Consider the following 15354-nt stretch of genomic DNA (forward strand, 5'->3'; position numbering starts at 1 on the left):
TTGCTCATAAGGAATTTCCAAAAGATTGGAAAATTTCGATATTCTCTATGAGCAAAGGTAATTAAAGTTAGTGAAATTTCTGACAAATTCCGAATATACTCAGAAATTGTGAGGTGTACAAGCGCCTTTAATAGAGCAATTACACCTTCGATAAAAAATTTTCTTCACTATGCATTTTCCGAAATATACATACCCGATTGGTTGTCCAAAATCTGATTTATTGTGGACAACCAATTAGGTAAGTGTATTTCGGAAAATGCAAAGTGAAGAAAAATTTTTACCAAAGGTGTAAATGCTCCATAAAACGATGCGATTTAGCTATTGTGGAAGCAGCCTAAAGGGTGACAATTCGGACGTTCCAGGATCTTTACGTAAATTAGATATTTACATATTATACGTAAAAAACTGCGAGTTACACTACACGCGTAACTTTACATCCCTTCCCAACCCTTCCATGCTCCCATTCTTAATTTCAAAATATTGAATTTAAGTTAATTTTCAAATTTTTTAATTAATGAAAATAATAATTTACCTTCTAATATAATTTCCAACTTGAATAATATATATTATATAATAAATTTTAAATAATCAATTCAATTTTTATGCAATTAATTTGTAATTTATTTATAATTTAAAAATTTTATTTAATGAAATTACTATTTTGAAAAATTAAAAAATTAAAATTATTAGAGTTATTTTGTAATTCATTTGTCATGGGAAGAGTAATAATAATTTTGATATTATCTTTTTAATAAAAAATGAACAAAAACGCAATATATTAACTTATATTGAAATGAGTAATTTTTCATTTCAATCTGTTGATTTAAAACTATCAATTGGGAACGGTGGTCTAGTAACAATCTAGTAACTTTGACCCATTCTCTCCCTCCATTTTGTTTTTTCTACTCTTTCTAACCTATTAATTGAAGAGAGACAAAGAAAGAAAATGGAGGGAGAGAATGGGTCCCCACCAGATGGCGTATTGCAGTTTAGCCGATCCCAATTAATCTAAATAATTTTGACGTGTTCAGAAACAAATAAGCTGATAAATTCAAATAATAGCGCTCATTTTTCATTTATGAAAGAAGCGACTGCAGCTCCACCTATACATTTCTAATCTTGATATACGTTTCGCCTTTCTATTAAGATTTCACAATCTCAATGCTCATTCCTTATTTCGATATTTTTCGAGTTCCTTATTTCGAGATTTATCGAGTTCAGTGCAACACTGTTTTTTTAAAGAAAGGACAACAAATAAGACAATAACCGCAAATTAAGAAATATATTGAGTTTTAATTTTTGCAAATTGTTTGTATCAGAGGCTTTTAGAAATAAATTTTTTTTATTAATTTTGGAAACAAAATATGGATACAGTTCCTAAAGGACTCCGAAGCTTAAGAGCATGTTTAGGATGTTCATTAATTAAGGTATATTAAACTCTTTCATAATAATTGTAAATATTTTTCTGAGAAACATTTTTTAAAAACACTTATAATTTAAAATACTCCAGTTAGAGAGAAATATTTCTAAAATTTTATCATTCTTAAATAGTTAAATACCTTTTATGTTATTTTGTAAAATATAACCTCAAAAGGATGTGACTATATACCTAAACACTAATTTTGAAATTGAGTTTTAAGCAGAGATGATTATTTTAACTGTTATTGTTAAAAAAGCCCTGACTGAAATAATAATGTAGAAAATAAAAATATCTTTTTATTGATAATTTTGCAGAATAGTATAATTTATTTCTCTTAATTAAGTATTGTATAAAAAAATTATATATGTAATATTTGATTTTTCAACTTATTGGCAAAATGACAATGTTCAACAAATTATAAAACCGCTGCCAAGTTGAAGTATTAATTTTTTGTGTTCATTTCATGAAAACTTTAATTCGTCATGGAGATAATTTAATAAAAAAATTAATAAACTTTTTTAAAACATTTTTTAAAAATGTAATTTTTGGATTTCTAAGGTCGATAAACATAAAGATATATCAAAAAATCAAATTTGAAAAATTTTGGTATTGCAATACTTCCCCCATGAGGAAGCAATTAAACACTTTAATATCAAGTTTATAACTATATTCTTTAAATTATATACTGCTTAACATTAAATAGTTTTAATTTATTTTAATATTAAAAGGCAAATAATTTTGTGAATCTGAAATTAGTTTAATCATTTGCATCTTCATTAACCTAATTTCAAATTTATTTAAGGGGAAGATATAGTTTTTTTTATATATACTTTATAAAAAACCAGAGTGTCTAACGGTCAGGGAAGTCAGGAAATTTCTTTAATTTTCTGGAATTTTTTATGAATAAATTAAAGTAACTATTAGTTTCAAAAATTTTTTTACTTTTTTCCCAAAGCAAATGCAAATTAAAAAATTGGCCTCCACACTCAATTATTAAACATGTGATATATCTTATATTCATTAAGTAAATAATTATTTACTACTATTTATTGAATCTAATAAATGATTTTTTAAACTTGGATAACAATTAATTAATATTTTTCAGTGAAATATTTGCTTTTTTAATATAAATAAAAATTATTTGATACAATTTTATTTTATCGGTTCAACTACAAATAAAGTAAATTATTCATTAATACGGATAATTTATTATTTAATGCTATTACCCACATTTAACTTATAGAAATTTGCACGGCGTCGAATATTAAATTATCGAATTTCTATTTAGCAAAATTGTATAAAGTGGATTTTATATTATGCAAAATTTTCATATCGAAGAATTTACATTCAACTAAATTCGATTTAAAAGAATTTCTATTTAGCAGAACTCTTATAAAGCATTTTTTCTAATACTTTTTTAAATTTTTAATTAATATAATTTCAATTTAACCAAATTTATGTCTATAAAAATGACAAAAAAAGAACTAGGTAGAATTTTTCTTATATGAGAATTCTGTTAAATAAGAATTGGTACGAATTAAAATTTTCTTTAATAAAAACTTTTTTAACTAAGAATTTTGTTAAATAAAAATTCTGTTAATTGTGGGTTTATTCAATGACAATTCTGTTAAGTAAATATTTTGATAAATAGAAATTTATTAAAATAACAGGTAAATGATTTAATTGTATCAAAATAAAATTTTTTTTATGTAATTCAGGTCCGGGAAAAGTCAGGGAATTTTTTTTTAGCAGTTAGACACCCTGAAAACAATACAAATTTTTTCAGTAATAAGATCTATAAAATTGTCCATTTTCCAAAATATATTCTTAATACAACTAATTTCAGTTTCGCAAAGAGATTTGCTTTCTAATCTTAGAATTCGTTTTTAATAACAGTTTTTTAACGTATTACTTTCATAGTTTAATTTTATCTTTAATTTAATCCACTAAAAATTTATTGAGAGTTTTTAAAATAACCCTTTTTTGCTAACGCACGGATAATGCAAAATACATTTGTTATAGCCACATTCTTTAATTTTTCTTTTTATTTTGCGTTTTTATTAATTCTCAAAAAATATAACATGTTGAGAGTCATCAAGAATTTTTAAGTGGACTGCATTCCTCGATTTTACAACTTTAATTGACGGTTTAGTTTTAATGCAAAAAATATTTTTAATGGCTGTTAAATTTATGAAGATATTTTTTTTAGACAGTAGATCAATTTGAACTTGATGGCTGTGAAAACTGCAACTTATTTCTTAGAATTAAAAATGACAGAGATGCAGTTATGAGATGCACAAGTGGAAACTTTGATGGGTAAGAATTTAATAAAATAATTTTTAAAATGTGTTTCAAAATAATATTCTTCTTTTAATGCAATATAAATTGTTAATTAAAAACAAATTTAATAAAATTTAATTGTTTTCAAATTAATCAGGATGTTTAGCCATCAGGAAAGTCAGGAAAATTTTTTAGTCAGGGAATGTCAGGGAATTTAATTAAAAGTTAGGGAACTTTTTAAAAATTTGCCGAAAATGAACATTTTTATGAAATTTTTAAATTTTTCTGTACAAGACAAAGTTTATAATGCTAATAAATAAAATGTTTTAAAAATATTTTAATATTTGATACTTTACATTCTTTTAATATTAAATAATTAATATTAATATCTTTCTAATTAAAGAAAAGTGGGAAGAAGGTTAGGAAAAAGTCTGGGAATTTTTTTTGTACTTCTTGCTGGACACACTGCAGAAAATATTATAAATAAACATCAAAGTTGATGAAATTTGGTTCTTTGGTGCTCGTTACTTTCCTCTACATTTTCGAGGACAAAGTTGTTATTAAAAAAAAGTATAAAAAATACCTGAGGGATTCTTCCTCAATCGCCCAAACCGAAAAGTGAAGGTTATGGGATTGGCTTGATACTTTAGTATATTGTTGTCCTATATGAAAGTAATAAATCCCTAAAATATAAACTCATTAAAAAAATTTATAGATAGTAGTGAAGGTTTAGTTTTTGTCATTTTTAAGTACGTATAACTATGAGAAAACTTAATGGATTTTAATTTATATAGGGTGACTGCCCCAGTGAATGAACATGCACCAATAAATGAACATTCGTCTGAAAAGTACATATAACTAAGGCTAAAAATTATTATTTAATAAAAGAATAGTACATTAATTATTTAAAAGGTTCTTTTTATTAAAGAACATAAAAATTATGAAAAATCATTTTAAAATAATTTTACAATAAAATAAATTTTAAAGGAACACCCGATTTTGCGATCTAGAATAAGAATAATAATTAGATTACAGAGAGCGCACTCAAAATTAAAATATTTTTTAAAAATATAATTTTTTCATAAAATATATAAAATAGGGTATCATTAAATATATATACTTTTTATACTTTTTTTTAATAACTGAAGGACATATTTCTGATCTACCAGCAAATTTTTATATACTTATGCGATTACGCATGTCAATTTTAAATATGTTACCAATTTTATTCTATTATATATAGTTATAAACAATTGAAGTTTTTTGTAGTCTTAAGTTAAAAAATGAATATCTTAGAACTAAGTGAACGGATCTTTATAAAAATTGGTATACACACCCAGAAAATGATACTATTTTTATTGAAAATTTTTCATTTTTAATAATTGTTATTGCAAAATTAATTGTTTATTTACAATAAAAAACGATGTTCTTATTATCGTAGACAGTTGACCCAAAGTTTATTAGAAAGGGACTTTTATGAGGATTCAAAAACCATTTGAAAATTACTTGGATCGTAATTAGCATAAAAGTTATCAGTTTTTTTGTGCCGCGCTGCGTGTCTCTAGCGTTAGCGCGCAGATTGTCTTTTGTTCAAAAAGTATAGAAACTTGCAAATATCTCGAAAAGAACGAACTTTCGTAAAAAATGTCCAAGACAAAAGTTGTTCCGGTTCCCAAATAGCACAACTATTTACAGCAATTTTGCAGTAAGTTTGCAATGCCAAGTTTGCAAAATTGCACTGCAAAATTGCTGCAAATTTGTGGCAAATAGCGATATGTCCTCCCTTTTCCAACTTTGCATTATAAGTTTGCAGGAAAATTTTTCAGAAAGTTTGCAGAAAAATTTCTTTGGTAGTTTGCAGAAAAATTTTTAGGAAGTTTGCAGAAAATTTTTATGTCAAACTTGAAGAAAACTTGCTAATTATTTGCTCAAGTTCATGTCATGCGCAGTAGTTATCTATGGCACCTAGGGCTGCGCAATAGATTTTAGTGGCCTTTTCCAAAAGAAAGTTATCTAGTAACAAAATATTATCATATTTACAACTCAAAAATTAAAAATTTTTTTTCTAAAAATTTCTGCAAGTTTTCTTCAAGTTTGACATAAAATTTTTCTGCAAACTACCAAAGAAATTTTTCTGCAAACTTTCTGAAAAATTATCCTGCAAACTTATAATGCAAAGTTAAAAGGGAGGACATATCGCTATTTGCCACAAATTTGCAGCAATTTTGCAGTGCAATTTTGCAAATTTGGCATTGCAAACTTGCTGCTAAATTGCTGTAAATAGTTGTGCTATTTGGGTTGGAAAAATTATTAAAAAGATTTACAAGTAGCGGAAATAATGTTACTTTGGGACTGTTCACAAAATACGTAACGCTTCCAGGGGGGGTCAAGCTATTTGTTACGGTCAGCCAAAAAAATGGCGCTAATGTATGTAACTGTGCGTTACATGGGGGGAGGGGGGGTTTAAATTTCCAAAAAAAGCGTTACGTATTTTGTGAACAGCCCCTTTGTAACAGCAGCATACTTAATAAAACTTAAAATGAAAACTGTATTTTTGGTTATATTTTCTTCGAGAGTGTTTTTTTTCGTCTCGAATCTCGATTGTGTTAGTCTTCATACCACCCGACGATATGACAAAGTATCCTTATTTGCGCTACATGTAAATCTTTTTAGTATTTTTTCCTACTGGCGGTCTCTCTGTGTACAGTGAATAAAGTAGTTTTTTTTCAAATAAGACCACTAATTTCCATTATCAATTTGGTAATCCTCATGAAATTCTGCGTTCACTCATGTGGTTCAAATGCCCAAAATATTGGTAAGACTCCTTGGCCCAATATTTTGGTCCTGTACTTCACACGTCTAAACACAGAATTTCATGGGGATTACGCATTTCATACTGAAAATTTGTGGATCTCGTTAATCCCTTGACGTCTATAGACGTACTTTCCAAGGTCGACTCTCACTGTTAGATACGTCTATACACGTACTTACAAAAAAGTTTAAAAAAAAATTAGCAGATACACACTGACGTTATTTAACGTATTTTGAACGCTAAATTCGAATTTGCTGTCAAAATTTAAAAATTCGATAAACGCTCGTCTTTTGTTTCTATATTTCACATCAATCCACTTTTCCGTAAAATAGTTTCATTATTATGTACTACACTTTTGTAAATTTTAAAATGTGACTGCGTCTTTCAAGCGCTTGTCATTTGTTTTTGTATTTCGTGTGTTAGTTACCAACATCAATCTACTTTCATTTTCTTTCTATCACAAATTCTATTTTATAAAGTATTTTGGATACTATTTCGAAATGTCAAGAGCGTGGAAAAAACTAAATATTACAGATTCGGACTTTGAAGAGAATATTAGCAGTAGCGATGGTTTATTAATAAGTGGATCGGATTGTCAGGATGAAAGTGTTAATAATGATGATTTAGAAAATTCTATTCCATACACTGATGGAGTAATATATTCATGTGAAGAATTTGACGTACCTTTAAGTACACGTCAATCAAAGTTACGAACTGATTTTCAATGGACTGAAAAAGATGTGTTTAATCCTCTTAAACATCATTTTAACGACGATAATCATGGTGTGCAGCCATCTTCTGAATTGACATCTAAAAGTTCTCCAGTTGAAATTTTCAAAACAATTTGGGACAAAAATCTTGTTGATATGATTTCCTCATAATCAAATGCATGCGCAGAGAGTAAAAAAGTAAATTTATGGAGGAAGCGAAATTGAAAAAAAACTTTCGTTTAATAAAATTTTCTCCTGTAGGGATTGAGGAAATGTATGCCTTTCATGCTCTTATAATTTTGATGGGTATAATCAAGAAACCAGAACTTTCGATCTACTGGACAACAGATCCTACTCTACAGACTCCAGCTTTTCAAAATTGTATGACGTACGACAGTTTTCGATTAATTCTACGCATGTTGCACTGTCAATTTGATTTCGATGATGATAATAATGATGCTTTGATCAAGATTCGTCCTGTTCTAGAACATTTATTGGAACAATATTAGGCTACTTACTGCCCAGGAGAAAATATTGCAATTGATGAATCCTTATTGCTTTGGAAAGGTTGCTTAAGGTTTAAACAATTCAATAGAAATAAACGAGCTAGATTCGTAATTAAATTGTACCAAACTTGTGAATTGAAAACTGGGCATTCCTGTAATATTAAAGTGTATATTGGAAAAGATGGAAACCATTCTTATGTTGATAAACCTATTGGCATTTCTCGCGAAGTAATCAAAGAGCTGTTATTAGACCATGTGGCGAGGAGGGGAATCAGGCGGTAGGTCCACCTACCTTTAGACTCCCCATTCCATCTCTCCTGCCATTTCTGAACGTGTCTACTTCTGGACTCTGCGTATTATCGCTTTGAGTCTATCGCTATGCTCTGAAGTACGCGCCAGATTATTGTTAAGATGGAAGATCTCCTTCCTTTCCATCGCTAATAGATCCATTGGCGGTAATTCAGCGAGTACCAGAACAGCGCAAGTAGACACCGTTCTGAAGGCTGACACAATTTTCCGTACCGGGTCTCTCTGGACCGCGAGGAGTCGGTCAGAGATGCTTTGGAGCTTTAGGGCCGAAGCCCAAACAGGGTCAGCATAAAGCTGCTTTGATTGAACCACAGTCGCCACTAGTCTACGTTTCTTTTCCCTGGGACCACCGATATTGGGCATCATCCTCGAAAGGTTTCCCATGCATTCGGTGGCTTGGAGTGACGAGATGTTAATATGTTGTCCAAAACTCAAACGTTTGTCCAACGTCACTCCCAGGTACTTCAGTTTTGTCCCCCATGAAATTACAGATCCTTCAATTTCCAACCGCGGGAATCGGAAGTCTCTCCGGTCTGTGACGAGCAGAGCCTCGGTTTTCTCGACAGCCATTTTCAGGGCATGTCGGTCCAACCAAAACTCTATTCGTCGCAGACTATCATCGAGTTTTATCTGTAAAAGATTTATCTCGTCCGCACAGCACAACAAAAGCACGTCATCCGCAAACCCGGTTAGAAACGTATCTTCCAGTAAGTCCAACTTCAGGAAACCGTCATACATGACGTTCCATATGGTTTTACGTTTCATCGCCTCAATACTAATATCCCATCTCGCGGAATTGAACGCGTTCCGTATGTCTATGGCTACGAGTACGCAAAATCCCTTCTTCTTCCCTGATTTGACTTTATTTGCCTTTTCAACAACCGCTAAAATCGCGTCTACCGTTGACCGGCCCTTCCTAAGGCCAAACTGGTTTTCGGATAAACTACTTTCGCCTACCAGGGTTCTCTGTAGTCTCTCCAGAATCATTCCCTCTAGAAGTTTACCCATCGTATCCAATAAACAAATTGGTCTAAACGATGAGACTTTATCTAGAGGTTTATCCCCCTTCCTGAGGATGACCTACTTCTGTGTTTTCCAGTCACTGAAAATCCTTCCACACTCCAGACATGTATTAAAGACGTCGAGAAGTAGCTCCGGATACACAGCGATAACTTCTTTAAGAATCTCGTTGGGTATTCCATCATTGCCTGGCGCTTTGCCATTTTTCAACGTCTTTGCCACCTTTTTAAGCTCTTCAAGTTTGAAGAGTTCTTCTCTCTGTACTACACAGTGAGTATATACCTCTCGGGGGCCAGATTCCACATGGGGAAACAAAGCACGTACGATTTTTCAGACCCAAATCCGATTGTCCAGACCGGGGGTTTTTTTGCCGCGAAACTAGTTTCTTAAAAACTACTCTAAAAACCAACCCCCATGGGTCATTTTCCGCTTTTCCGATCAGGTCCTTCCAACACTTTCATTGGCTACTCCTTATAGACCGCTTGAAGATCTACCTGGCATTATGCCACTCTTCTTGCAGCAGGAAGTCTCCCTTAGATTTTTCTCAGAGACTATAAACTCAATGTACTGGTGGTCGCTCATGGTCGTCTCGTCCAGAACGCTCTACTCTCTTATTCTACGAGCCACAGTTGTAGATATCTGTTAAACTATTTACTAGCTAATTACGGGGTTGGAATTTTACAGATATTTTTATTATTTAATATTTACATTATTGATTTTCGCCATATTTTATCCACTGTTTTTAATTTCTAAAATCTAAATTTGAATTTACATGACACTGAAAACTTTTGAGTAATAAGTTTTAAGTAAATTCGATTGCTTTTTAATTTTCCCTGTCCGACATTTAAAATTTTAAAAAACTAATAACAGATTTGTAATCAACGAATCATACTTTTTTAAGTGTACGTAAAAATAGTATCATTTTTTGGGTGTGTATGTCAACTTTTATATAAATCCGTTCACTTAGTTCTAAGATATTTATTTATTAACTTAAGACTACAAAAAACTTCAATTGTTTATAACTATAAGAAATTTAATTTTTTTTAAATCCTTAAAGGATTTGGATGGTGCACTTTGACTCTATTAATAAAATTTAATACTACTGTAGAAAGTTATCGTTTCCTTACAATATTTTTTTGTATAATCAAAAAATATACCGTCGAAACTGGATAAGCGAGAATTAAATGGAAAAACAATTATCTCTCACTTGTAGAGATTTCTCATTTATCCAGTTTCTTACTTACAAAGATCCACGGTCGATTTTTCTTGCTTATAAAGGTTTACAAATTAATAAAGGAGGGCCCATAAGCCATATATTTGGGCCATTTAGGATATTGATTGAAAAGATTGAAATGTATTTTTTACAAAGAAGAAGTATATTTTTGATGATTTAAGTTGAAACGGGGGAATTTCTGTCATATTAACCCTTTGATACGAAGGGTTTTTGGCGGACGAGTTTTGTAAAAAATTGTTGGATTCACTTGAATTTTGTTACTCGGAGGTTTTTTAGGGTTGGTGATAACGAATCTGAAGTCGGATTTTCAAAATTCCCGTTTCACCTTACATTATCAAAAATATATTTCTTCTTTGTAAAAACATACATTTCAATCATTCAAATCAATATCCAAAATGGCTCAAATATATATAATATATATAATATAATATATAATATATAATATATATAATATCAAAATGGCTCCTCCTCCTTTTTTATTTAAAATTAAACAGGGCAAAAGAATTATTGTACGTTCTATATATAATTTATTTGTAAATTTTAAATATATTTTAACAACTATTTATATAATAATTTATTTTATAACAAATAAAATATTACATTATTTTTGTTTAAAGAAATCTGTCATTTCTGATAAGCCTCTTGCTTTTTTCGAAAAGGTTTCTCTTTTATAGTCAAATCATCCTCATCTTCTTCCTCATTTTTGTCAGTAGTTGAATGAATATAATTGACCAAGATATCATCATCTGTGAGCTCTCTTGTCCCAAATACGTTTTTATACCCTTATAAAGTCTTCAAAAGTGGGTGTTTTGATTTTTATCCTGCAAGGTGTAATTTTTTTCAACTCCGTCACAAGGAACCTTGACATGAGCTGCAGCATGAAAATGCCATTTATCTACTATAACAAAATCTGTCAAATGAGCCAAAAGATTCGCGAAAAAATTTTTATTTTTAAAATGTTGCCTAGCACCATCCGTAAAAAGTACATCTTAGGATTAAAATTTGTTTTTAAATAATCGTACACAGGTCAACACTGAATTTGGTGTTGCAAATGTCACAGCTGTTTCTGATAGGTGGTTTCTTGCTGAACACGAATCCGTAAACGAAAAGTTTTTATCAGCTGTAGTTTTTGAGAAAAACGGGTTTAAATTGTCCAAAAATCGTGTTTTTGGCAAACTTTGAGTACCTTTAGCACTGAAACAAAAGTTCTTAAAACCTTCTATTTGGGCTTAAATTGAAGTTTAATGTTTTTACTTCAATCCCCAAAAAGCACATTTTGGTTTTCATCCTCGGCTTTTCTTCTCTTCGGGTATGAATTTTCTAATCCGCTGCCTTCAGGTGACACATCTCTTTTTTGGAGACTTTCGTTTTTTTAAAGACTGTCTTTCTTGGGACACTCTCGTTTTTTTGGTGATTTTTGCTTCTTTTGTGTTTTTGTTAAGTATGCTGGGCAAACTTCACCAACCACAAATTCAAAAATATATCAAAATTTTATAATAAGTAAAATTAAAATTGCTTAATTGGGAAAATAAGTCTGACACAAGCTGACACTCATAATATTGACAAATCAGTTTACCCAAAGGGTACAGCGACACGCAAAACACCGGCCGGATGAATCAAACAGCTGATCGACGAAAATGCTGCCAACAGTTTGCTCCGAAATTGTATATGTATATAGTTCACTTATTTGGTATATTCAATAAAATATTCGAACATCTGAACACATTCAGCACATTTAATCATAAATAAATATCCAGACACAAAGTTTAAGAACAGATTTAATTTGAGACACAAAAATTTTAAACTAAACAAAAGTGAGGAAACCTCACATTTAAACACAAACAGAACTATACAAGAAGACGGTCATAACCAGACTCCCCAGTAAAAAATTACCCAATTAGGATAAACATGCTAATTGATCAGCTAATCACAGCATACTCACAGTAACTCCTGATCACTGTCGCGCCGGTAGCATGCGCGCCAGCTATCGTCGACTAGAGCAAAATCAATTCAAATTCAAACTTTACGGAAAATTAAAATTTCTTAATATTTATTATATTTAGCGCTAAAATTAAAAAAATAAATAAAAAAGAACTTAATGTTGATAAGATGAAAACTTTTTCTATATATGCCCTAATTAATTTCAAGATCTTAATAAATCACTATAAAATTATTTATGTTAAATAAGATTCATGCCAAGTTTAATTTATAATCCTGTGAGTTTAATGGCAAATTAATTAAATCGAAATATATTTTTGTTTTTAGCATGGTCGCAGTAATGTGCCCAGAAGACAGTTGGGTTTCGAAGTGGCAAAGAATTAGTGAGTAATTTAAAATTTAATTTGATTATATTATAAAATTCTCAATCATGTTAATATCAGCATCAAAATTTAAGTTTCTTAAAAAAAAGTTAACCGAGCTAATATAAATGTTGTTTTATTTCTAAAATTTAAAAGAAAGATTGTTTTTTTAATTTGTATTTTTATTTGCATTCACTTCTTCAATTGCAATTATATAAAAGAATATTATTCAAATAATATAAACATTATCTCTAACTGAAATATTAACACTATTTTTTCTTTCAGTCATTTGTTTTGCTACTTTATCAAATGGAGAAAAAAATTAAAATTTTGGACGAGGGGATATTCACTGAAGGAAATCGTGATTTTTTGATTTTGGCATTAATAAAATATTTAAGAAATCTTATATTAGTAATTTGTAGAAATCTTAGGAAATCTCAATAGAAATCTCAATAGAAATCTCGGGAAATCCCGGCAGAAATCGTGGATTTCGTTCTTTTAACTGTGCAACTGATATTTGGCGAACGAACCCGAGCAATTCCGAAGTATTATTAACAGTTATTATTTATTAATTAAGCTTCAGCCTTTCGGCCAGAAGTGGACTTGGTTTAATACAAAATTAAATATATATATATATTAAAAATATAACAAACTTGTTGTTCACGCGACACCCATATCCAAACTTAACATGATTTAAAATTTTTGAGTTGCCTATTTTACAATCATCACAACGTATTATTGACAGTTTATTGACAACAAATCTTACTTTATATTAGTATTATAATTTGTATTGATATTATTTTTTTGTTATTATTATATTGATATATCCTCGGATCTATCGTAAATAAAAAATATTTAATTTATTTAACATACCGTTAACAAAAAGTTTTTAAATTATAACTTAAAATTACGTAAATATATAGATATTACTTTTTAAGGTTGTGTTGTATTCCTTGTCAAATTATAATTATAATCAATTTTCTAACATAAAAATAAGACAGTTATGTATAAAAACAAAGCACTGAAGTTTTTTTCTCTTATTACAAAATGAATTTTTGTATTATAATTACCCTATCGAAATAACGTGCCCCAAACGTGTTCTCAAACCGACTTTGTTTTGTAGAGCACTTTTAGAGCCTGATTAAAAAAAGAAACTAAAGTACGCCACGTTTATGATAAACGATTTTTATTTATTTATATGTACATTCCCCGCGGACATTCTTTTTAAAGAAATAATTTTTTAAAATGAAAAATTCTATAATTTTTTTCCAAAAAAATATTTCATGTAGTTTTTAATAATCAAAAAATTATAAAAAAATATTTTTTTAGGTAAACAATTTCATAATTTAACGTGTTAAATAAAAATTTATTTCTAATCGTTTATCATAAACGTTGCGTATTTCAGCATCGTATTAAAAAAATAATATAAATAAAAAGATTCCAAAAAATTAGTTTGGAAATATGCAATTTTAAAAAGCTCATGGTGCTTTGTTTTGACATATTTAAAACATTCAAAATCATGAATGGCCGTTTAATATCCGATTTTTACCGAGCTCATCCGAAGCTATATTTCAATAACTTAAATACATATAGGCAGTCACTGGAAATCTCTGATAATCGCGTAGAAATCGTAGAAATCTGTATAGAAATCTTCAGATGATTACCTCTACCGATTTCTGATTTCCTTAGTGAATATCCTCTCGATTTTGGAGGCATGTGTTCTAATCTCTTCAATTTATATTTATAATAAAATCAATCTTCAATTTTGTTTGTTGCAGGTAAATTTACAAAAGGTGTTTATGCTCTTTCTGTTTCCGGGACATTGCCTAGAGAAGCAATAAAAGATATGCGAAGTCAAGGAATAACATATAGAAATCGAGATACAAGTCAACGATGATTTTAAAAAATGTTTAAACTAATGATAAAATAATGCATTCCATGATAATGAATGTTTCTGACTATTCTGAAGAAGTATTTATTAAATTATTGATATCTTCATTTGCAGAAAAATTTCATATAAAATATTGTTTCATATTGTCAAACACCTCTGTGTCTACATACATTTTAAATCTGTAATCTAAAAACATATATATTCATAAATGTAGTTAATAAACATTTTATACATGCATTGAATTAAACAGTTAAATTACAATTCATTTTCACGTTGTAATGGTGGAATTTATCATCTATTAATAAAAATAAATGTGCACCGTCCACATTACTGCCGTGCAAAACTGAAAGACCGTAACTTCATATTTGAATTAGGTTATCTTAATTATTACATTTTCACTTCTATAAAAATAAAGAGATTAAAATTTCGATCAAATTTTGTTTTCTTAAGGTAGAAATAATTATTTATACCTGATATGGATCAAATTTTTCATAATTTCAATTTCTATATTCTTGCAGAAGGAAAAATGTAATGGTCAACATAACCAATTTGAAAAATGAAGTTACGGTTTTTCAGTTTTGCACGGCAGATTATTCGAACACTAACTTTTAATTACTCTGAATAACCAAAGGGAGATTCCCACCAAAGAAAAGTCACCCGTGCAATGGTGACTCAAAACAAGATTTAAAACAAGGAACAAACTCACCAACACTGAACACAACTATGACGAAGGCGACGTTGACTCGAACGACTTGATTCTTTGGAATACTCACAAAATAAACAATTAATAAATAAAATAATAATAAAATATTTTTAAAATGAAATTTCCTTTATTTGATTTATTTTTTGTAATATATTTCGGAAAAAAACAT

At 29.4% G+C, this 15354-nt stretch overlaps 1 protein-coding gene across 1 annotated transcript; it reads left to right on the forward strand.

The window, feature by feature from the left end:
• The first annotated feature begins 1184 nt into the window (after nt 1-1184).
• LOC127279016 (transcription elongation factor SPT4-like) lies at nt 1185-14729 on the forward strand. The gene is made up of 4 exons (XM_051301086.1): nt 1185-1427; nt 3630-3736; nt 12557-12612; nt 14370-14729. The coding sequence occupies exons 1-4, from the start codon at nt 1365-1367 to the stop codon at nt 14486-14488; spliced, it is 345 nt and encodes a 114-aa protein (XP_051157043.1). The 5' UTR covers nt 1185-1364; the 3' UTR covers nt 14489-14729.
• Nucleotides 14730-15354: the final 625 nt, after the last annotated feature.

This window comes from Leptopilina boulardi, unplaced genomic scaffold, assembly GCF_019393585.1.
Source record: "Leptopilina boulardi isolate dan_hultmark-lab unplaced genomic scaffold, ZJU_Lbou_2.1 LbouV2_213, whole genome shotgun sequence".
NCBI lineage: Eukaryota > Metazoa > Arthropoda > Insecta > Hymenoptera > Figitidae > Leptopilina > Leptopilina boulardi.